Below are 23785 nucleotides of genomic sequence, written 5' to 3'. Positions count from 1 at the left end.
TACCATTTTTCATTATGAAAACTAAATAAGTACATCATGGATCATTTTGTATTTAGAAAGCACAAAGAAGAAAATAAAAATAACCAACAGTTCCACTCTCTTCTTCCCCTGAGAACTCCTGTTAAGATGTTACAGTATTTCTTTTTTCTTTCATTTTTTTTCTTTTTTAATTCAAGTTCAGTTTTTATCAAAGCAAGATGTCAAACAGTACTGGCATTATCAAGGAAAAACAGATACCTGCCCCACTCTTAACTTCTGCTTAACAGACACAACCATTTTCAACTCTTTTGGTTTTTTTCCCCCCTGACTTTTCTTAGGGACTCAATTCTCTATAAGGAATCATTGCAAACATAATCAGATGAAAGCTAACCAAGAATAGAATTTATACTCATTTCAATGTTTGTGTCTTTCTTTATGTAATTCTCATTATTGCTCTATTTGACTGGTAGGATAAAGCCAAAATTAGAAGTATGCTATTTTAAAAGCTGTTTACTCCACGACAAGATTTTCTCAACAGTCTCATGGGTTAGATGCTATTATCATCTCCATTTTACAGAGGAAGAATCTGAGCTTTAGAGAGTCAATGGGCCACCCAAAGTCAAACCATAAACAAGTGAAAACTCATGGTAATACTACAGTGTGACACACTGAAAACATACAAACTCTAATTTGAAAAGATACCTGCACCTCGGGTTCACGGCAGCACTGTTCACAACAGCCAAGACAGGGAAGCAACCTCAGTGTCCATCGCAGGTGAATGGATAAAGAAGGTGTGGTTATAAACACTGATGCAATGGAGTACTGCTCAGCCATAAAAAGGGATGAAGTAAGGTGATTCGCAGCAACATAGATGGGCCTAGGGAATCTCACACTAAGTCACGTCAGACAGAGAAAGACCAATATCACATGGTAACACCTAGGTGTGGAAACCAAAAGACTGACACAATAAACTCATCTGAAAGACAGGAAAAGCTTGTGGTTGGCCAAGTACTCCAGGAATAGTCAACAAGGGAGCAGGGACCTGGCCGATGGCGAGAAGCCAGACACTGAAGACACAGGCTGGGGTTTCCAAGCCCAGAGAGGAGCAGAGACGAAGGTCCTGGGGTGGGAAAGGTCTGGGCTGCTGTGAGGGGAAGAGAAAGTCTCTGTGATGGAAGGGGAGTGAGCAGGAGGCAATCAGGAAATAGGGTACCTTATGGGTGTCAGGGCAGTCTGGGGAGAGTCAAGTAGCAACAGGGAGATAAGATAAGGAGCTTTTCCACAACAGTCAAGGAGAGATGAACCTGGCCTGACTGGGGGCTAGTGGTGACCTAGGGGCTGGTCTGGCATCAATGGTGGGAGGATCTGCTGATGCCTGGGCTACTGGGTGTAGAAATGTGTGTGTGTGTGTATGTTAGTCGCTCAGTTGTGTCCGACTCTTTGCAACCCCATGCACTGTAGCCCACCAGGCTTCTCTATCCATGGGATTCTTCAGGCAAGAATACTGGAGTGAGTTGCCATTGTCTTCTCCAGGGGATCTTCCCAACCCAAAGATTGAATCTGGGTCTCCTGCATTGTAGGCGGGTATGGAAGAGATAAATGACCTTGATGCTGCTGGTGTGAACAATGGGGCTGGCGATGCCATGCACTGAGACAAGGGCCAGTGGAAAGGGAGTGGCTTTAGGAGGTGAGATCAATAATGCCATCTGGGACGTGCCGAGTTCGAGATGCCTGCGGGACATGACAGAAAAGAGAATAAAGCAGAAGCGGAAACCTGGAATTTCAGGAGTGATGTCAGACCTGAGGCAAAATTTTGGAGTTCTGTATACAGATATCATATAAAGTTAAGAGAGAAGATGGAAGCCTTGCATGTGAGTGCAAAGAGAGCAAAGCAGAGGGCACAGGGCTGGGGCACTGCAATACTGAGTTGGTACAGAGGGCACGGGGAGGGCCAGGATGAGCTGGGAGCGGAGCTAGAAGGCTGTGATGTCAGGCAAGATCAGGAAACAGGGACCAAAAACGTACCTCTGAGCTTGGGAAGACGGAAGTCAGCATGACCAAAACAAAAGAACTTTCTTTGGTCTAGCTGGTAAATCTCTTAACTCAGGTGGGCTCAAAAGATAGTGAGAATTGATGAAAGAGAAATGGTGAGTACAGACAGCCTTTGGCAAAGACTGACTATTACAGGGAGCAGAGAAATGGGGCTTGAAGAGCTAGAGCAGCTCAGAGATGCTTTAATATACCCCCTGGAGGAGACTGCAGTGTTTCACATGCTGATGGGAATGTCTTGACACAGAGGAGGAAAAAACCTGGGATGCAGGAGAGAAGGGAAATAGTTCTTAAGAAAAGGAGGGTCTTGTTTTCTGACATTTCCTGAAGGGGCGGGGTCGGGATGAGAAGCGAGGTCATCTGCTGAGAGTGAGGAACAGTTGGAGTTTAGAGGATGGAAGAAGAGACGGGAAGGTAGGGAAGAGGAAGGAAGAGAGGAAGAAGAGACATGTGAGATGGTTCTCAAGGTAAGCAGGGAGCAGGTTGACCCTCGCCAGGTGGTCCAGTGGCTGGAAGCTGAGATGGAACTTGAGGCTGGTGGCAGTGAATTCATGGATATGGGATGAGTCCTTCACCCAGGGTGGTGTGTTTTCTCTCCAGCCACATTCAGCTGCCCCAGAGCAGGTGTGAGGAGATGGAATTGGATGGGGGTGGTCAGGAGACTGACCTGGAAGGAGACAGGGACAAAGAGATGCAAAGGGCAGGTCATGGAAGCTCTTGGAATCTAAGCTGGGTGGCGAGGAAAGTGGAGATTGGCGAATGCACACTAGTCAGTGGGGTGAGGATCTTCAGAGGGTCGGGGCACTGCACAAGTGCCGGGGGTTTCCTTGATGGAAGGCAGAGGAGAACTTTCTGGAAAGAGCAATCCATAAAGAGACATAAGAAACATGAGTTTGATTCCTGGATTCAGAAGATCCCCTGGAGGAGGGCATGGCAATCCACTCCAGTATTCTTGCCTGGAGAATCCCATGGACAGAGGAGCCTGGCAGGCTACAGTCCATAGGGTCACAAAGAGTCAGACACAACCGAAGCGACTTAGCATGCACGTATGCATGGGTATTGGATATAGGGGGGTCCTACTGACAGCAGACCATGGGTTCAAGGGCAAAAGGACGGGAGGTGGGAAGGAGGAAGGGGGAATGCCAGGGCAGACGGCTGGCTGTTTAGAGCCTCTGAGTGAGATGAGTCTAGAAGTGACAGCCGACCCAGCAGTCTTGGGCAGTTGGTGGTGACCAAGGTAAGAAGTGTACAGGGGCAAACAGCTAAAACCATCACAGGGAGGGTGGGAGCCATGGGAAGAGGCAGGTGTCCAGGTAGGAGAAGAAAATGTACTGTCTCCGCAGGAATTCGGGGCATTCCTCTTAAATTCTCAGGGGGTGGGGTGGGATAGGGAGGAAGGGAAGGGGCGTGTTACAGAAGCACGTAAAGTATTTCAGAAGGGAATGGACCCATTGCTCACATACGGGAACAACTTACAAACTTGTTTTAAAAAGATATTCCTTTCTTTTGAGGGGAATGCTTTGTTGGCAGGAAATGTCCTTAAATAGGTCCCAATTGAGGCAGATTATTTTACGTTTGTCTCACCTGCAATTTCTTTTTTCTTTTTTAATTTTTTATTTTATTTTTTAACTTTACAATATTGTATTGGTTTTGCCATATATCAACAGGAATCCACCACAGGTATACACGTGTTCCCCATCCTGAACCCCCCTCTCTCCTCCCTCCCCGTACCATCCCTCTGGGTCGTCCCAGTGCACCAGCCCCAAGCATCCAGTATCGTGCATTGAATCTGGACTGGCGACTCATTTCATATATGATATTATACATGTTTCAATGTCATTCTCCCAAATCTTCCCACCCTCTCCCTCTCCCGCGGAGTCCACCTGCAATTTCAAAGATGATGTACTGTGTGTGTGCGTGGAGTGTTCTAGGTTGTGGCTCAGGAAATTGCTTTAATCAAAACCTTGGCTTCTTTGGTCATGAGTAACTAATGATACTCCATATACCATGAAAGGGGGGCACAGTACTTCATAATAAGAATACTGGCTAATATCTGATCTGTTCTAAAACCTATGGAGACATCAGGGATAAACGTGGCCCAGTTCTAGTCTGGTTTGACTTGGGCAGTATCACTCTATTACTCGGCATCTCCCTCTCACACAGGTAAGTACAGATGTTTTGCGCAACAGTTCAGAGTTAATGATGCTTCCCAGGGGGCGCTAGTGATAAAGAACCTTCCTGCCAATGCAGGAGGTGTAAGAGACATGGGTTCAATCCTTAGGTTGGGAAGATCCTCTGGAGCAACCCACTCCAGTATTCTTGCCTGGAGAATCCCATGGACAGAGGAGCCTGGTGGGCTGCAGTCCATGGGTCACAGAGAGTCGGACACGACTGAAGCGACTTAGTTTGCACAGCACAGATTCCATTGAGACCAACTAAGTATTTACATCTCTGGAAGTGTCAGGAAAGGGGCTGTAATAAAAAAAAAAAAAAAAAAAAAACCTGCTTATGAAGGAGGAAGGGGTAAAAAAAGCACCAAAAAAAGCTTTCAAATCTTTCATGAGACCCACTTCTGAGAATGCAGACACGTGACAGAGATGAGCTGTGCAGGTGACTTGTCTGTGGGCAGTGAGATCGGTGGACATTCGGCGGTGATAGGGAGGGTGTCAGAGGCGCCTAGAATGCCCCGCCCCCGCCCCGGCTCCAACCAGCCAGACACCTTTGTGTAAGGCCAGCGCACATCTGAGCACAGAAACTTTGAATGAAGGTGGGAGGCAGGAACCTGGGGAACAGCACAAAGTGGAAACCCAGTGAAGGCTCTGGGTTACAGCAGTGTCTGAGCCACAGCTGCGAGCCCCTGGGATGCTAGGAAGGTGACCTGGTTACGCTCCATCTCCAACTTCCGCTCATCCACTGATGCAGAGTGAAACGTGTGATGACAAAAACAAAGACCTCCAATTTCGCTACAGTTACCAACACGCAGAGGGGATCTCAGCTTTAATTCTGAAGGCACATCCTTCCACACACCATGGAAAGGTGTAGCCTCGGATGCTAGAGACCAGGGCACAGATGAAATCAACACTCATCTTAGTGATGCTGAATAATTTCCTGGAGGGTAGATCTCATGGCCCTGCACATCTTTTACTGCATGAAATTTTTAGTTATTCAACTGAAAAAAAATATACATTTTTCTTTCTAAAGAATAAGGAACATGAAGACATATCTTCTTTGAGAAAGTTATTCTGAGCTAATATTCTTTTTTATCCAACTAGCCTTGGACATCCTTGCTGTTTAGCCAGCCTGCAATCAGTTTATGATTTGCTGACTTCCCACTGTTATTCAGAAAGGCTTGAAAGGGGTTTACAGAAACACACACAACTTGGGCACACAGGCTTTGAATCACTATTTGCCTCTTTGATGACTATGTTTTCTTTTTAATGTTTTAACTCTCTGTAGACCAGAGGCTGTGCCCCAAAATCTATTGGGTACTTCACCAGAGTTCCCCTTCATACCATCCCTTTGGCTTAGATAAGAAAGTTCAGGGAAGGAAACAGAACGAAGAACCACCGTAGTAACCAGGGCCGGGCCGTTAATCCTTAATATTGATGATAAAGAACTCTTTTCACGTCTGTCTTTCACCTCCAGCAGAATGACCGCCAAGTCGTGCCCTTCAGCTCAAGACCCAGCCAAGCTGTCAAAAATGTGATACGAGAGCCGCACCTCAAATTGGTTTTTATTTTTAACACATTAAACTTAAAACTGGAGGTTGTTAAATTGTTCCAAGTATATAGAGATAGAAATCCAAAAGAGAAGACGGGTTCAAAGTCATTGAACTTTAAATTGCCACCAGAAATAATCTGATTTTCTTTATCTTACCCTTTCACTGTCCTTCCACCCCTTTCAGCTTCTGTGTGAGAGTTCCTGGTGTGTTTCTTTATGAAACTGTTTTATTCCCCAAAGCTGCTCTCATCCACATCATTACTTTCAATGGTCCAGAAAGTGTGAGAATCAAGGGAACTTTTTTCACAGCTTCACGACCATTACATCCTCATGGTTTGTCTAAATGGTGGTCACTATATTATTTCTGACCGATCTTCTCCTTCTGTATTTTGAGGTCCCTGAATTTATAACCATCTCCATCCTACATGCTCTTACCATCCCACAAATATCTCCACCAAGACTGTGCTACTGGAGAAACTTCCATCATCAGAGTTGGGATGAAAGATCTAAGTGACTTTCAGACCCGTCTACATGAGCTTAGTACAATACACACTCACCCCGTAGCCTTTTTTTCTGGAAATTGTGCAGGGTATTCAATTTAGATCAGCACATGAATATGTTAGGTTTGTGTGGAAAGAATGAACGGAGCTGTTTGTCAAGGCTCAGAACTGCTTTCACCGTGGGTCTATCTGTTGATAGAAGTATAATTAGACAACTGTCCAAGTCGGCCCACCTCTCCCAGGATCCATTGGGCTCACGATGACTGGTCAGCTCTGTCTTGGTTTCTTTTCCAGAAATTAAGGGCAGAATGATTCAATCACCTTTAAATATAGTTTAAACTATATTTATATATATAAAATATATATATGGTTTTAAATATATTTAAAAATATATACTTATTTTAAATAAATATTTTATTTATTTAAATATTTGTTTTAAATATAGTTCTGCTTAGGCCTCAGCCTCTGAGATCCTGTTTAAATTGTTCTGAGTAGGGTCTGGGCATTGGTATTTTCAAAATGGATAGCGTGGCTGGGAACCACTGGCTTGGAGTTTGTATGCATATATCTGGCAGTGATTAATAGGGATATAGAATACACTTTAAAGGGCAAAATCCTAGGAGGCCCTTAGGGCTCTGACTCCATTTGACAGTGTCAAATATGGCATTCCCAAGGTTGACTTCCACAGGAACAAAAATAAGTCCAACTCAGGCCAGAGAGGTGTCCCCCGCCCCCCGACATCCTACTCACACCTGATTACTCAACAATCATCCCGTGACTCATTTTCACAGCCTACACCTTTGATCAGGCAGCTCTGAGACCTCACACAACACCTGCTCTTTTTCTACCTGTCAGATCCTACTCATCCCACTCAGTCTGGAGCCAGGTAAACAGGAGGTGGGGCAATACATGTTCCATAAATCACTATTACTAAATGAATTATGCCTCTGAGGTTCAGGGGAGATTTTAGCAGTGCTGGTATGCTTTTACTTGCCTTGTTGTTGTTGGCCAGCTGCTCAGTCGTGTCCTACTCTTTGTGACCTCATGGACTATATAGCATGCCAGGCTTTTCTGTCCATGAGATATTCCCAGACAAGAATACTGGAGTGGGTTGCCATTTCCTTCTCCAGGGGATCTTCCCAACCCAGGGATCTAACTTGTGTCTTCTGCATTGGCAGGTGGATTCTTCACCATCGAGCCATTGGGAAGCCCTTCCCTTACCTGTTATGAACAAAATGGTATGACCTTTCATTTCTGTCTGCTGCAAGCCTGTCCATCTGCCCAGCTGTGAGGCAGGGCTGGGCCATGTTTATTTCCTTGCTATTTCCTGGTCTCTAGCATGGTACCTGCAACACAGAGGTACCTAATAGATTCTGCTAGTTGAAGACAATGAATTAAGATAACTGCATTAGTTATTATAAATGCAATGATAATCGATGTCATAGTCTTTATTGCTAACTCTACAGTTCTTACACTCTTACAGTTCTATAACAAATGAAGGTTATCAGAGCCTTATGGGTTTTTTTTTTTTAATGTTTTAGCTGAGAGCAACCTCATCTGCTGCTATTGGTATATCTGTCCTTTCTGACATACTGCTGGGCTGAAGGCAGTGCTAGTTTAGGTAAAATGGTACCTAGAAAAAAAGAGAAAAAAAAAGAAAGAAAAAAGTAGCCTATGGCTTGCCCACTACACTTTTGATGGTAATGTCTCCCTGTCCTCTATGTTTCAACATGAGGATATAAAACTGTCTCCTCTTTAACCAATTGTGTAGCTAATTCTAGAGCATCATTATATCTGCCACACCTGGGCCCTGAATTGGTGCTGATTACACGTACAGCTCTCAGAGAACATACCTCTTTGCACACACTGCCCCTCCCCGAATCTCTACTGCTTATTGCATCCTGCAGCTCAGAAACCATGAGCTCCTGTCCACAGCAAAGATGCTCAGTTTTCCCCAATCACAAACCTGAGCAGAGCTGGGGAAAAGGAGGAGAAGGGAGAGAGCATCCCATTTCTCATTCGATACACTCCAACTTCCTTTCGGTTGGATACAGGAGCCCACGCCTGCTGCGAGGTGTGCCATGTGCCCACTGGAATGAAGGGCTCAACGTGCAGGAATGTTTCTGGGCAGGGAACACTGATGACCAGAGTCACTGCTCTGGAGTAGAAGCTGGGCGCTGTGCATGCCCACAGGAGGTGTGCAGAATGTGTGGATGTGATGGAATGGAATGTGTCAAGCAAGAGTGTTCCCACACCTTTTCCTTCCCTGGACCAGACCGCTAGAGAGCATCCTGTGTCTGCCAGCTGAGCAGGGCGGTGAGCCTTGCCCCCAGCACTGGAACAGAGAAGGGATGGACAAGCACAGTGCCAGCTGGACCAGCAGGGAAAGGGGATTAGGGACATGACTTGTTCAATCTGTGTAACAAAGAGCTTACAGCAAAAATGGAGAGGAAGGGCAATATCTCACGGACTGTTTGGAGAATCTGGTGATAAGGGAGTCTAGAGAAAAGGGGTTAAGTACCAAATCTTCATCCACCACTTCAGGAGGTGAGATGAACCAGGCCTGGGTGGGGCAGGGGGTATACGTATATGTATAACTGATTCACTTTGCTGAACAGCAGAAACTAACAACATTTTCAATCAACTATATGCCAATAAAAAGAAACAAAATTGGGTCATGTGTAGTGATGTGGGTGAACCTAGACTCTGTCATACAGAGGGCTTCCCTGGTGGCTCAGAGGGTAATGAATCCTCCTGCAACGCAGGAGACCTGAGTTCGATCCTTGGGTTGGTAGATCCCTTGTAGGAGGGCATGGCAACCCACTCCAGTATTCTGGCCTAAACAATCCCCATGGACAGAGAGGAGCCTGGCGGGTTAAAGTCCAAGGGGTCGCAAAGAGTCAGACATGACTGAGCAACTAAGCACAAGCTAGTGATGTGGATGAACGCAGACTGTGTCATACAGAGTGAATTAAGTCAGAAAGAGAGGAAACCAACACTGTATATTACCGTATGTATATGGAATCTAGAAAAATGGTACAGATGAACCTATTTGCAGGGCAGGAATAGAGACACAAATATAGAAGATGGACCTGTGGACCCTGTGTGGGAAGGACAGGGTGGGACAGACAGAGCAGCACTGACACATATACACCACCAAGTGTAACACAGAGAGCCAGTGGGAGCTGCTGCAGAGCACGGGGAGCTCAGCTCGCGCTCTGCGGCACCTAGGGCGTGGAGGAAGGGGTGGCAGGGAGGCTTAAGAGGGAGGGCATAGACGGATCAGTCAGTCAGTTCAGTCGCTCAGTCATTTGCAACTCTTTGTGACCCCATGGACGGCAGCACGCCAGGCCTCCCTGTCCATCACCAACTCTCGGAGCTTGCTCAAACTCACATCTATCGAGTCGGTGATGCCATCCAACCATCCCATCCTCTGTCATCCCCTTCTCCTCCCACTTTCAATCTTTCCCAACATCAGGGTCTTTTCCAATGAGTCAGTTCTTTGCATCAGGTGGCCAAAGTATTGGAGTTTCAGCTTCAGCATCAGTCCTTCCAATGAATATCCCGGATTGATTTCCTTTAGGATTGACTGGTTGGATCTTATTGCAGTCCAAGGGACTCTCAAGAGTCTTCTCCAACACCACAGTTCAAAAGCATCACTTCTTCAGTGCTCAACTTTCTTTATAGTCCAACTCTCACATCCATACATGACTACTGGAAAAACCATAGCTCTGACTAGATGGACCTTTGTTGGCAAAGTAATGTCTCTGCTTTTTAATATGCTGTCTAGGTTGGTCATAATTTTTCTTCCAAGGAGCAAGTGTCTTTTAATTTCATGTCTGCAGTTACCATTTGCAGTGATTTTGGATATATGTATATGTGGGCTTCCCTGGTAGCTCAGACGGTAAAGCATCTGCCTACAATGCGGGAGACCCGGGTTCAATCCCTGGGTTGGGAAAATTCCCCCTGGAGAAGGAAATAGCAACCTACTCCAGTATTCATGTCTGGAAAATCCCATGCACCGAGGAGCCTGGGGGCTACAGTCCATGGGGTCGCAAAGAGTCGGACACGACTGAGCGATTTCACTTTCACATACTTACATATATATGTATATGTAATATATATGTATACTTACAGCTGATTCACAATGTAGTACAGCAGAAACGGACACAACACTGTAAAGCAATTATCCTCCAAACAGAAAACAAAGAGGGCATGGGATTTCATGTTACTTTTTCTGTGATCTCTGACCTCTGGAAGAGGCGCCCTTTAGAGATTAGACAATGATGGGGCGGAAAGTGACAAAATTAGTGAATATCTACAGCTGTGACGGTAAGTTACATGGGGAGTGTCCCATTTGCAGTTCTGTCTTCAAAGTGAGATTTGGACGTTCTGTCTTCTATACTTAGAATTCAGAAGCGACAAATCTTTTCTAGTGATAAATGACATCTCTGACTTGGACAAAAGCTTCAATAAATAATTAACCTTGAAAATGGAGAATAGTTGTTCTTTCCACGGAGGATATTCGCTGGCACCCAAAATAGATATGAGGACAGTGTCAGCCTGTATATGTTTTTCCTCTCTTTGAAAACAGTTTTGGAACTTCTTTAATCTGGTAAGATTTAGTTGGAATCTAAACAAGGATTTCTCAATAGGCATAGAGAGACTCTTTAGTTCTGAAGTAACAAATACATGTTTTTTTGTGTGTGTTAGCTGTCCTTGAAGGCTCTTGGCGCATAAAACTCGTCAATTCTAATTTACTATGAGTGACTTGAGATATAAAGAAAGGGTGGTGTAAATCCTTGGAGCTTTTAAGCAACTCAAGTTCATCCACTCATTCAGCCTAGGACATTTACAGCTTGTACTTCAATCACTTCATCAGGAAGCTATTTTTTAAATGAAAGTTAAAATTTGAATTGTTGCCATGCACTGAAAAAGGTAACCAGCTGAGACACTGCTCACTTAAGAAAAATTTGATTGCTCAAAATTGTGCCAGTTTTCCAGTCATTTTTTAAAGTGGAATAAACCTGTTGATGTAATCACAACAAAGCAGAGAAAGAAAAGATTCCAAATTAGTGGTAGCTATACAAACATTCTCCTCATTTCAATAACAGGTATTATAGAGAAAAAAAATGGAAACAGAGTATTCAGCGCGGTTGAAGACTATGCGATTGAAGACCAAGACAGATTTTCCCTGAGGATAAACTCACAGTTCCTCTTCACTATAATAAAACAAGCTTCCATCTATTTTTAAGGTAAACTGTTTGTTAAAACAGTCATTAAAACTAATTCCATCAACAATTCCAAAAGCTATTAGAATTAAATATTTAGACTAAATCTTCAAGGACCAAAAGGGAGTATTTGCAGTTTAATGCAAAAATAAATACCACCTGACACACCAGTTATGTTCATTAGTTTGTTTCAGCTCCGGTGCCTCTAATGAAATTTAATTAAATTGATTTGGCTACTTAAAGGTACAGTATATGTAAGGATAAGAGTCTTTCACAGTATGTACCATCTTTTAAGGGCTCCCCAGGTGGCGCTAGTGGTAAAGAACCCGACTATCAATGGAGGAGACACAAGAGACTTGTGTTTAATCCCTGGTTCAGGAAGATCCCCTGGGAGAGGGCATGGCAACCCACTCCAATATGCCTGCTTGGAGAATCCCATGGACAGAAGAGCCTATTGGGTTCCAGTTCATAAGGTTGCAAAGAATCAGACATGATGAAGCGACTTTACACGCACACATCATCTTTAGCAAACATTGAGTAAATCCATCTTAGGAATTCAATTTATCACCATTGAACTAATTCTAAAGAACCGATATCACTAAGAAGATTTGACAAGCTAGAAAGAAACTGATATAATTTGGTCAAGAAAGTATGTCGTGGTTAACTACCAGGAGTTTACTAGTACCAAACGGAAGCATGGTGGGATCTCTCAAAATGAGGTTTTTATTAAGAACTGGGTACAGCGATCAAGAGGACTGTTGCCATCAGCATGTGCATAACATTCTCGGGCATAAACATCTTGGTAGACTTTTCTCTCATTTTCCCACTTTGTAATAGAAACTGTTTTTCACTTGGACCCATGTCTCAGCCTCTCTTGGTGGGAGATTTGGCCACGTGACTAAGCTCTGAAAGTATTTACAAAGGCATCCCCCACCCCCACTTTAAAAAAAAAAAAAAGGATGCCTTTCCCCACCCTTTTCCACTGGAACGTGGACAGGTTGAGGTCAAGGAGGAGAATTCAGGTGAGGGCAACCCTCCAGAGATGGTGATCACAGAGTTTGAAGGAGCCAAAACCCTGGTCCGAGAGGTGTGATACCAGATCTGGACAATTAGACTCCAGTGTGACAGGGTGTGATTGGCTAAATAATATGCTCCCCCCACCAAAGATACCCACATCCTACTTACCTAGAATCTGTGACAGGCTACATTATGTAGCAAAGGGACTCTGCAGGTGTGGTGAAGTTAAAGCTCTTGAAAGAGGGAGATTACACTGAATTATCCAAGTGGGCCCAATGCAGCCACAAGGGTCTTCAAAGAGAGATACAGGAGGCAGGCATTCAGAGAAGGTGATGTGACCATGGGAGCAGAGACAGAAAATCAGAGAAGCCATGCTGCCTGCTTAGACGATGGAGGAAGGGGGCAAAAGGCCAAAGGGAGCGGCGGCCTCTATAAGCTGGAAAAGGCAAGGAAATGGATTCTCTAGACAGCTTCAGGAGGGGGTGCATCCAGGACCAACAGTTTTTTGTTTTTAACTTTAATATTATATTTATTTAATCCCATATATCTAAAATATGGGATTTTAAAATCTGGCCTCTCAGGCTCCTACATCCATGGGACTTCCCAGGCAAGAATACTGGAGTGGACTGCCATGACCTCCTCCAGGGGATCTTCTTGACCCAGGGATTGAACTCGAGTCTCCTGCATTGGCAGGCAATTCTTTACCAATGAGCCCAGAGAATATCTCAAAGAGGACTAATCATATTTCAAATGTTCAATAGCCAACCCCTCACTAATGGCTACCATGCTGACCCTTGGACCCCAAGGAGATCCAACCAGTCAATCCTAAAGGAAATCGACCCTGAATATTCATTGGAAGGACTGATGCTGAAGCTCCAATCCTTTGGCCACCTGATGCGAAGAGCTAACTCATTAGAAAAGACCCTGATGATGGGAAAGATTGAGGGGAGGAGGAGAAGGGAGTGACAGAGGATGAGACGGTTGGGTGGCATCACTAATTCAATGGACATGAGTTTGAGCAAGCTCTGGGAGATGGTGAAGGACAGGGAAGCCTGGTGTGATATAGTCCATGGGCTGCAAAGAGTCAGACATGACTTAGCGACTCACTGACAGCAACACAACAATGCTGAAAATCTCAGCTCCAGACTTAAAGAGAGGACAGGGAGAAGCAGGTGAGGCAGGTATAGGAACTGGGCAGGGATGACAGAAGAAAGGAGTCAAATCCCCTTCTTGGCTCCTCTTCTTTTTGTCCCCAACCCCAGCTGCGGGAGTTCCCCAAAGCTCCACTTTACTCACTGCAGAGCCAACCCTTTGATTTCAGCCCAGTGAAACCTACTTTGCACTTCTGCCCTCAAGAACTGTTCAGATCATGAATTTGTGTTTAAGCCACCGAGTTTGTTGTAATCTGTTAATGCAGCAATAGGAAACTAACAGAGGGTGATTAATTTCTAACTGCTGTAAGCCATGTTTATTTGGGGTGCGAGACACAACTGATTAGACCCGAGGACAACTTTAGATGATTAAATACTTGCAACAAGGTATGTGACAGGATGTTAACATAATTTTCTTCCATTGCCTGTGTTTTGGCTAAGGTCCCAAAGCAGGGAACAACAGATGCCCCATTGTTCCACATATATTCTCAAAGTAAAAAATTAGATCATCCATTCACCCTTGTGGACGTAGGGGATAAAATAAGGTTCTGCAGTATAACACATGCCCCACCTCCAGATTACATGAGTTTAGGCTGAGAGTTCACTAGTGGGTGGAGAACGTTGGTGGCGAGGGCTTCCTTGAAGGCAGTTGATGGGCTGGGCATTCCCCAGCCTATCCCCCATCTCCTGAAGCCTGGGAAGTGAGCTCCTTATTTTGCCTGGCCACGGGCTCTCTGGTGTTTGGGGGTTGTAGGAATTACCATGATCAGGGTGAAGCACAGACTCAGTGCCAGAGGTGGACCAACCATGCAGCTCAAGAAGCTTAGGTTTCAGGATCGTCCACTGCATGAGCCCCCTCCAAGGCTGTAGAAAATTTTATATTTATAAAGTATATTCTTCTTAAACAGGAATTCCCACACTAAGCTACGGGGTGGAAAATGTCTATCTGCTCTGGTCTCAGTGCAGGATAGTGGAAGCCTTAGGCGCATGGAGAGCCTGGAGCAGTTAGCTGGAAGACGTCAGGTCCAGGCCAGCGGTCCTCAGCTGGAGGTTGGTATTAAGTACCGAGCCCACCTGCCAATGTAGGAGACATGAGAGATTCAGATTCGATTCCCGGGTTGGGAAGACCCCCTGGAGGAGGGCACAGCAACACACCCCAGTATGCCTGCCTGGAGAATCCCACAGGCAGAGGAGCCTGGCAGGCTACGGTCCATAGGGTTGCAAAAGTTGGACACGACTGAAGCGACTAAGCATGCATGCATGAGCAAACCACACCACTGTCCTCATGAGAGAAGGAGCCAGCACATGGGCATCTGTTGTAGGCCGGGTATACCAAGGCCAGGGTACAATCGTGTGGCCAGGGTCTCTCTCCTCTCTGCTGATCCCCCTTTCCTGGCAGAGCCTGGGAGGAGGGTGGGGGTGCAGGGCACTGGGACACAAGAAGGAATAGCTTATGAGAGAGGAAGCAGGTGAGGTAGGAAGAGACAATAAACTGATCACGTCCTTTCTCCCCAAGCAAATGAAAGCGCTCTTAGATGTAGCTCATCCCATCTACTAGAAGAAGGAAGGGTGAGCTTGAGTGTATTGCCTAAAGTAACAAGAATGGTGGTAGATTTACATTAAACTTAGCTTTTTTTCTAATTCAAAGGGACATGTACCCTAAAGTTCATAGTGTCACTATTCACAGTAGCCAAGAAATGGAAGAAACCTAAGTGTCCATGAACAGATGAATGGATAAAAAAAGATGTGGTACATATATACAAGGAATATTTGTTGTTTAGACACTAAGTTGTTTCTGACTCTTTGTGACCCCAGGGACTGTAGCCTGTCAGGTTCCTCTGTCCATGGGATTTCCTAGGCAAAAATACTGGATTGGGTTGCCATTTACTTCTCCAGGGGATTGTCCTGACCCAGAGATCAAACCGGCAACTCCTGCATTGGTAGGTGGATTCTTTACCGCTGAGCCACCTGAGAAACCCACAGGGAATATAGACCAGCCCTAAAAAGAAGGAAATAATGCCGTTTGCAGCAATATGGATGGACCCAGAGAATCTCATACTAAGTGAAGTCAGTTAGAGAAGGACAAATATGATGTCACTTACAGATGGAATCTTAAAAAATGATACAAATGAACTTATTTACAAAACAGAAATAGACTCACAGACACAGAAAACAAATTTATGGCTACCAAAGTAGAAATGGGGGAATAAATTAGAAGTTTGAAATTAATGGATACACACTGTTAAATAGAAAAATAGATAAATAACAAAATAAGGTCCTATTGTATAGCATAGGGAACAATACTCAGTGCCTTATAATAACCTATAATGGAAAAGAATCTAAATGAGAATATAAACATGAAAGTGATAGTCACTCAGTCACGTCCAACTCTTTGCAATCCCACAGACTGTAGCTCGCTAAGCTCCTCTGTCCATGGAATTCTGCACTGCAGGCAGATTTTTTTTTTTTTTTTTCCTACCATCTGAGCCACCAGGGAGGTCCTCAAAATACTGGAGTGGGTAGCCATTCCTTTCTCCAGGGGATCTTCCTGATCCAAGGATCAAACCCAGGTCTCCCACATTGCAGGAGGATCCTTTACCGGTGGCTCAGTGGTAAAGAATCTACCTGCAGTGAAGGAGTTGCAGGAGACGTGGGTTCAGTCTTTGCATTGGGAAGATCCCCTGGAGGAGGGCATGGCAACCCACTCCAGTATTCTTGCCTGGAGAAACCCATGGACAGAGGAGCCTGTCCGTGGTGCTGCTACAGTCCATGGGGGTCACAAAAGAGTTGGACACGACTTAGAGGCTAAACAACAGTAATATACACGTATAACTGAGTCACTTTGTTGTACACTTGAAACTAACACAACATTGAAAATCAACTTCAGTTCCAAAAAAAGAAAAGTTTAGTGAGTTTTCTAGTTCCCAATTCAATCCTTTTCCCCTGCTTTTGTCTCTGGGGTACTTTTGGAAGTTCTGATTTAAAATGTTACAGTAAAGCCACCTGGGAGAGCAGAGGCAGAAAGGAAACATTGAACTTAGATGCTGCTTGGGTAGAATTTCCCCAGCTGGGAGGTCCAGCCCCGCAGCAGCTCTAACTTAGTCACTTCTTGTTTAGCATCTGCCATGTGCATCGATTTCCACTTCTGCACAATTGATTTTTGCTTCTGTTCCCATTTGTGCCTTTGTTTTTGGACAGATATCATATGATGAGTGTCTGAGAATGGTCTCTGAGAGGTCAGCGGACCTCATGAAGGAGGGCCTTATTTGTCAATACAAAAATCAACACGCAAACACCCAGATTTATGGAGGAGACAGCATCATCACCGAGTTTAACCTCAGCCTCTTTGTTTCCTACCCGAGCTTGATGTGCATGATTTAGAAAAGAACTCGAGCTACAGTTGTAAGTCTGGAGGACACAGCATCCAGATTATTTAAGAGCCTGACCATAATTATGACTGATTCACGTTGTCGTAGGGTAGAAACCAACACAACAGTGTAAAGCAATTTTCCTCTAATTATGGAAAATTACATTATCATATATAAAATAGATAGTCAACAGGAATTTGCTGTATGGCTCAGGAAACTCAACTAGGGGCTCGATATCAACCTGGAGGGGTGGGGTGGGGAGAGAGAAGGGAAGGGATATATGTACACCTATGGCTGATTCATGTTGAGGTTTGACAGAAAGCAACAAAATTCTGTAAAGCAATTATCCTTCAATAAAAAATTAATTAATTAAAAAATGCAAGAAAGAAGACTGTGATCAAAAGTTTTCATGTGCTTCCAGTCATTTCTTGGTGAAGAATTTTCCAGTACAGTAGAAAGATGAATAAATTCCTGGTGGGCAATTTCCTTGATAGAATGACAGCTCTACATTCAGTCATTTATTTCTATAGAGGATTTACTGCTTTTCCATCACCACCTTAAATACGCACCAAGGAAAAACATCTATTTATTCTCAAGATGGCAACATGCTACAGCAAGTATAAAAGTATTTCTTGCTCCTTTTGCTGCAAAGCTTTGAGATCAAAGTTTTGAATTTTGATCATCTTGTGTGTTTTCCTGGACAATATTTCAAGATATCTTTCTAGTTCTCGCTGCAATCCAGTATTGATTTTTAAATGTCCAGCAAGGGAGAGTGATGAGGGACGTGAAATGTGAACCGTGACTTCAATTCACAGGGATCAGGACCACTGACTCACCGAGGTACAGAGGCCAGTTTCCTGGAAGCAGCGAAAGACGCCGTGAGCACCGTGTCCACTCGCTCACCCGCTGTGGTTTGGTCATTTGAGGAAATCTGCAGGCCTCCCTTCCCTATCCATAATTACTTATTGATTTCTCGTTTTGTGAGTGTGACAGTGGTGGGACCAATGTAATGAATCCCATGGCAGTAGGAAAAGAGAGTCCTGAGTGATTCAGGCCGTGAAGGGCATGACTTCACTCGATCAAAGCTCATTATTCACTGGCTGAATGGTACCTGTGGCCTGAGAGTCTGTCTTCCCGACAATAAAAGGAAGGGCATTTAAAGATTAGTTTTATGCTTTGTTTCTCTCATCCAGATGGCAACAGTGAATACAATATCTCTATCCACAGAAAGACTACCTTGTTCGGTTTCAAGTTTTCAAGCACAGGTGGTTTGGCATTCTTTGAGACATAAGCTCACCGAGCAAGATCCCAAGGGGTAAGGGTAGGAGGGTTGGTGGGGGAGTGGGGAGGGGAGGCATGGGAGGGTCAAGGGGTGTTGGGGAGGGGTAGGAGGGTGGGGGACCCCACAGGACCACAACTATAGAAACACAAGGCCATGACTATTCATGGGGGAGAATGAGTCTGGTTTCTAAGCTTGGTGACCATCAGCAGAGTTTGATTCTGATATCTGATCTGTCTTTGATCTGATCCCTGCATTTATGAACAAAGGACTTTGCTCATAGAGTGGCTGAGTAGATGCTGTTCTTTCTGGAGCTCTTTGCAATACTTAGAGCAAAATAATGAACCTAAGCATTATAAGCTGAACGCCGGAAAAATTGTCTCTCTCTACTTGACAACAGGGGCTGCCCCGATGCTGTGTCCTGGCCTTAAGTTCTAAGTTTTGCACAGTGATGAAAATGTAACTTTCAATTTTTAGGTTTTGCTTTTTTGATAGCTGTAGTAATAATAAATGTTGCCATCCCTACAATTGAAAAGGGATGATCTTGTGGAGACATGATGACTGGCTTCAAAAATGGGAAGGCTATCCTACAGAAGAGAAAGTAGATTTTTCAGTATAGCATTGGAGGACAGATAGTACACATACAGAGATTTTTACTTCATATAAGAGTTCTGAAAAATCATAGCCACTCAAAAATGGAATAATATGCCCCCTTAGTGATTTGCAATGGATAATTAAAATACTTGGTTAGCCAGAAAGTTTCGGTTTTTCTACATGACATTACAGAAAAATCAGAATAAACTTTGGCTAACCCGACATTTGAACAAAAGGAAATGACTCCTGGAGCTGATTCGACACCTTCCTTCTTTTAGTAAAATAACTCCCTCCTCCTGCCACCAAGCTTTAGCAGGGTTCCTGGTGGCTCACTTTTCCTACCCTCCCTCACAGCCGGGTACGTGGCTGTGGCCACATGATTGAGTTCTTGGTCGTGACAGGGGATCAGAAGCTTGGTCCCTTTTGCATCACACACTTCAGAGAACATCACCTGCCCTCACTTTTCCTACGGGCTGCAATGAGAGGGGAAGAGCTCAGTTAGGGAGCTTGGTACACACAGGCAATGATGATACCCTAGTACAAGGCACGATAACAAGACAGATCCCAGGGTCACCGCTGACTCTGGACCACCTGACCACCTGCCTAACCAGGTACAGGCCCATGCAACAGAAAGGGATACCTGTTTAGCTTGCATTTCTGAATTTTTGAGTCTCCCTGTTAAGAGTAACTTAGCCTGTATCCCAAACAATATAACTATATATTTTTTTGAGATGTGTATATGATTAAGGTATTATGTAAGGGTTTATAAGAAATGCTTTCTGCAATTTTATAATTCTATGTCCCCATCTCACCCTCCCCTCAAATTTATCTCCTTTCTTTCAAAACCAGTTGTCCCAACAAACCCTACCATCATCAAACATAATCACGCTGTCAGTCATGACCGCAACTTTTTTTTTAAGTACTAGTGTTCAAAAAGTCAAGAACTTTTGATCGCCTGCTTTCCTTTCAGCCCTCTATCAAGTCTGCTCCAAGGCTCACCTTCTTTCCTTTTAGAAAACATCCTCTGCAAAAATACAGATGATTAAGATATTTGAAACTTCTCTTTGTGGTTATCTAATCTTAAGGACTTTTTTTAAAGTGATGCATTATTTAGCCTTTGTGTGATAACATTCTTCTGTTTCTTTTCCTTTAGGGGAGAAAAATCAGAAGTCCAGGCCTCACTGAAGTTGAAGGTTTGGATGATGCAAATCCGTTTTGGCTCACAATGTGTCTGGACTCCAACATATTGTGGTCAATACACCCAGCCAAAAGAATATTCTGATTTATTAAATGGATCTCTAAGTGAAATAAAGTAGTTGAGCTAAGGAAATGTGGTTCTGGCCTCTGTGCTTGGGTCCTAAGGAGGAGAGAAGCCAATGACAGGTGGACCTTTAATTCCATTCCATAGATATGCCATTGTTATTTCAGTTTACATCTATCCACTTGTGTTTTTCCCTCTTGTCCATAACGCTCTTTTCCTCTTATCTCCTAATTCATGCAAACTCTACCGATTCTTCAAGATTTTTCTCTGTAATTTTCTTGCCCTTAATTTATCCAGTAAATCCACAATACGTAAATCTGAACCAATGCAGTTGCCAATCACTGTTCCATATTTCACTTTCAGCCACAATGGCTGCTCTACATGTCACGTTTTCTTTGGAACTCTTCCTTTCTTGAGCCTATAATAGTATTTAATAAACAGATTAGAAAGACGAGTAATTATAGATACGGATCAGGCATTTAGAAAATGATCTCTCAACTGTCAGTGAAGAACAAAATAGAAATCTATTGCCTCACTGATTAAAAACTATTCGTAAGGATGAATGAATTTGGATTTTCTCACCACAGGACCTTTCAAAAAGAAAAGCTTTTGTGAATTTTGAGCTTTGCCATTGTAGCACTTACACTGAGCACAAAGTCCTCATTTCATTTTGCAACTGCACAATTTGGAAATCATTAAGAACAACAGCTCTTTCTCAATATTTTAAAATCATGGATCAACCGAAAACATCACCTTCAGCTTCTCCAGCCCGTCTTTCTTGAATCTCCTCACATTAAGACACATTTTAAACCCTCTTTAGCTCCTGAGTTTTAGCACCATTAAATTTCTGACAACATACTCTTTTTTTTTTTTTCCCTCATGGCAAGCGAAAGACAATTACACTTTCTGAACCCTACTACCAACACAGAAAAAACTAAAATGGAAAACTCATACTACGATTCAACAAATAACTTGTGGAGTCTCTAAAAGCTGTTTCCCTTCAATGCACAGAAGTATGAGAAGGTATATTCCAGCAAAGAAATGGTTGGAATTCAGGGGAAGTGGAGTTTATTTGAGGCAGTAATATTTCATTGAACTTCCAGAGCCACTGATTCAGAACGTCCAGCTCTTTTCTAATTTATAGTGTATTCTTCGTGTCTGGCTGCCTGTTTAGCCGAAGGATCCTGTCCCTGGAGGGAATTCATTTGACTTCTGAAAGAGTCCCAGAAGGAACCAAGGCATGTGCATTTCAAACAAAATAGGCAGAATGGAACTCAAAACACTTTAGACAAATAGCAAGATATTTAGGAAAGGATATAATTAATCCAGAACACTTCTGCAATATTTCAGCCTAAACATACTTCCTCTTAAGGAACAGAAAAATCTTGAAAGAGATTTCTGAAATATATGGGCTAAACTTTAAATTGAAGTACAAAGCAAGGCTTACAGGAAATAGGAAGATCTTGGAGAAATCTAGAAATATACTCTAACTTAGTAGAGTCAGTTATTAAATATTTAACTTTCTCCCACAGGCTTAGAAAAAGATCAATTTTCCCTCTGGCAAGATGGATCTCACCCTCTCTTACCCCTCTGAGCCTCTTGCTGTGGCCCCACTTCCCATTCCAAGACTGGGATGCTGGGGACCAAGGTGGCAGTGATTCTTGGCTCTCCCCTCCACGCAGGCTGCCAGGGGAGGCAAGGAGGTGCTCTTGGAAGTTGATGATGAAGCCCTGTTCACGCTTTCCGAATCCCTATGGAGACCAATGTCTATGCTATTCTCCGTGCCTATCAGTGATGTTCTCTGCTCCATTTGTTAACTCAAATCTATCCTGAGAACTCTGATCATTGAAACAACTCACATATGCTGTGTGGTAACAACAAACAGTACCTTCTGGGGGACACTGTTAACAGAACTCTTTGCTCCAAACCAAAAAAGAAAAGTTGCGCATCCTTTGTTTACGAACGTGTGGGCAAGAATCATATAATCAAAATTTCCAGATGTGACCTTTTTACTTCAGGTTATGTTTCTAAACTATTTTGGGGAGGAAGTCCCCTTTGAAATGTATGACATAAATTTCTGCCTGCCTCCGGGGAGTCTTGTGAGCAAACGCCCAGCCTCTTCCTACGATCTACGACCGTCATTAGGATTATCAGCCCTTCACCTGCGTGTGAACCGGTCGGTGTCTTGGAGGCGGAACTCAGGTCTCTACTCAGTATTCCTAGGTTGCAAGACTTCTCAGTCTCCTGAACTGCCTTTTACCTTTTTTTTCTGTCTCCTCTTCACAATGACTTCAGTTATTTATTGGCACTTATTGACGCTTCTGTGTGAGAGTGTGTGCAAAATCCCTCAGTTCATTGCTTTTTAGTCTCTGTACAATGTAGAAGCTCAGACACAAACTTATTTGTCTTGAAGGTAAGACTCCACGGTTATAGGTCTGTCCAATCCAGAAAGTTGATGGATCTTAGGATGTATTCAGGGGACACTTAGCGACCCTTTTTTTTGCTTCTTTACTGATTTTCTTGCTTCCCTTGTGTTTCACTTGCTCAAACTCTCAGACAAGGTTCCTTTGTATCTGTGACACATCTTGTTATGACCAAATATGGTCTTTAGGCTCAGGGTCTGTGTGCAGCTCCCGAGCCAAGAAGGTAAAGCAAACCTTACCTTTTTGTAGAGACTCCTCAGATCTCGGTACTGCCACATGCTGTTGAGGACCTGAGATGCCGCCTTGACCACCTTCGGAGAGTGTCTGATAAAGAAAAGACAGGACACACAAGTGGTGAGGAGGACAGATGGGCTTCAAATGACTTGGCAGGAAACAGCAAGAATAAAGAGAATAAAAGCCTCATGGCTTTTCTGACCCCTTTTCTTTCTCCAGTCTGGACAGTGCAAAGGATGCAGGTCACCAGTGTCCAACCTCATTCTCCCCCCGACACCCACGGCAGGGGGCAGGATAGGGGTAGGGGGAGGAAGGTATTGTAATTTGGCAAAGAATTTTCACAATGCAAACCCAAGAGCAGTGCACTGAGTCAGAATGCAGGTCCAGTGCTGGACTAGGAAATGGAACAGAAAGAATCTTGACCAGGAAAGGCAAGATTAAGGGGTTTTAATAGCTGTGTTGTCTAACCTGTGTAGCTGGCTCAGTGGGTAAAGAATCTGCATACAATGCATACAAAAAGGAGACACAGGAGACTTGGGTTTGATCCTTGGGTTAGGAAGATCCCCTGGGGGAGGAAATGATAACCCACTCCAGTATTCTTGCCTGGGAAATCCCATGGACAGAGGAGCCTGACAGGCAGTAGAAAGGGTCGCAAAAGAGTTGGTCATGACTGAGTGCAAGCAAGGAGTAAGGAGAAAAAGATACTCATTTTCTCAGCTGAAGCGTAAGAGCTTGTATAGCATTTGCTCTTCTGCCTGAGGGGTACAGGGAACTGCTTTCCTTTTGCTAAGGAAGCCAAGCACAGGCGATTGGCATGGAGATGACCTGTGCACTCATGGGCACATGGGCTCTCTTGCGTTTGTGTGGTGGAATAAGCACAGATAAAAGAATCTATAAACAAAGCCCTTCATACAATTCACGTTCTGTCCTCTAGAACAGAGTGAGAAACTAAGGTCATGTAAACCTTTGGACTAGCGGT

At 44.0% G+C, this 23785-nt stretch overlaps 1 protein-coding gene and 1 long non-coding RNA gene across 6 annotated transcripts in view; one reads left to right on the top strand and one right to left on the bottom strand.

Annotated features, from left to right (window-relative positions):
- CTNND2 (catenin delta 2) overlaps positions 1–23785 on the bottom strand; it is a 1111183-nt gene that overhangs the window by 18378 nt on the left and 1069020 nt on the right. For all 5 annotated transcript variants that reach the window (XM_070774843.1, XM_070774845.1, XM_070774847.1 and 2 more), the window contains one exon: positions 22812–22896. In XM_070774843.1, coding sequence (XP_070630944.1) covers positions 22812–22896 — 85 coding nt within the window. The remainder of the gene's footprint in view (positions 1–22811; positions 22897–23785) is intronic.
- On the top strand, positions 7047–20205 carry LOC139178068 (uncharacterized). Its single transcript, XR_011562497.1, has 4 exons — positions 7047–7134; positions 11363–11503; positions 18209–18330; positions 20042–20205. It is a non-coding gene; the product is annotated as an uncharacterized lncRNA (long non-coding RNA).

Source organism: Bos indicus, chromosome 20, assembly GCF_029378745.1.
Source record: "Bos indicus isolate NIAB-ARS_2022 breed Sahiwal x Tharparkar chromosome 20, NIAB-ARS_B.indTharparkar_mat_pri_1.0, whole genome shotgun sequence".
NCBI lineage: Eukaryota > Metazoa > Chordata > Mammalia > Artiodactyla > Bovidae > Bos > Bos indicus.
This window is presented reverse-complemented; position numbering and strand designations above follow the sequence as displayed.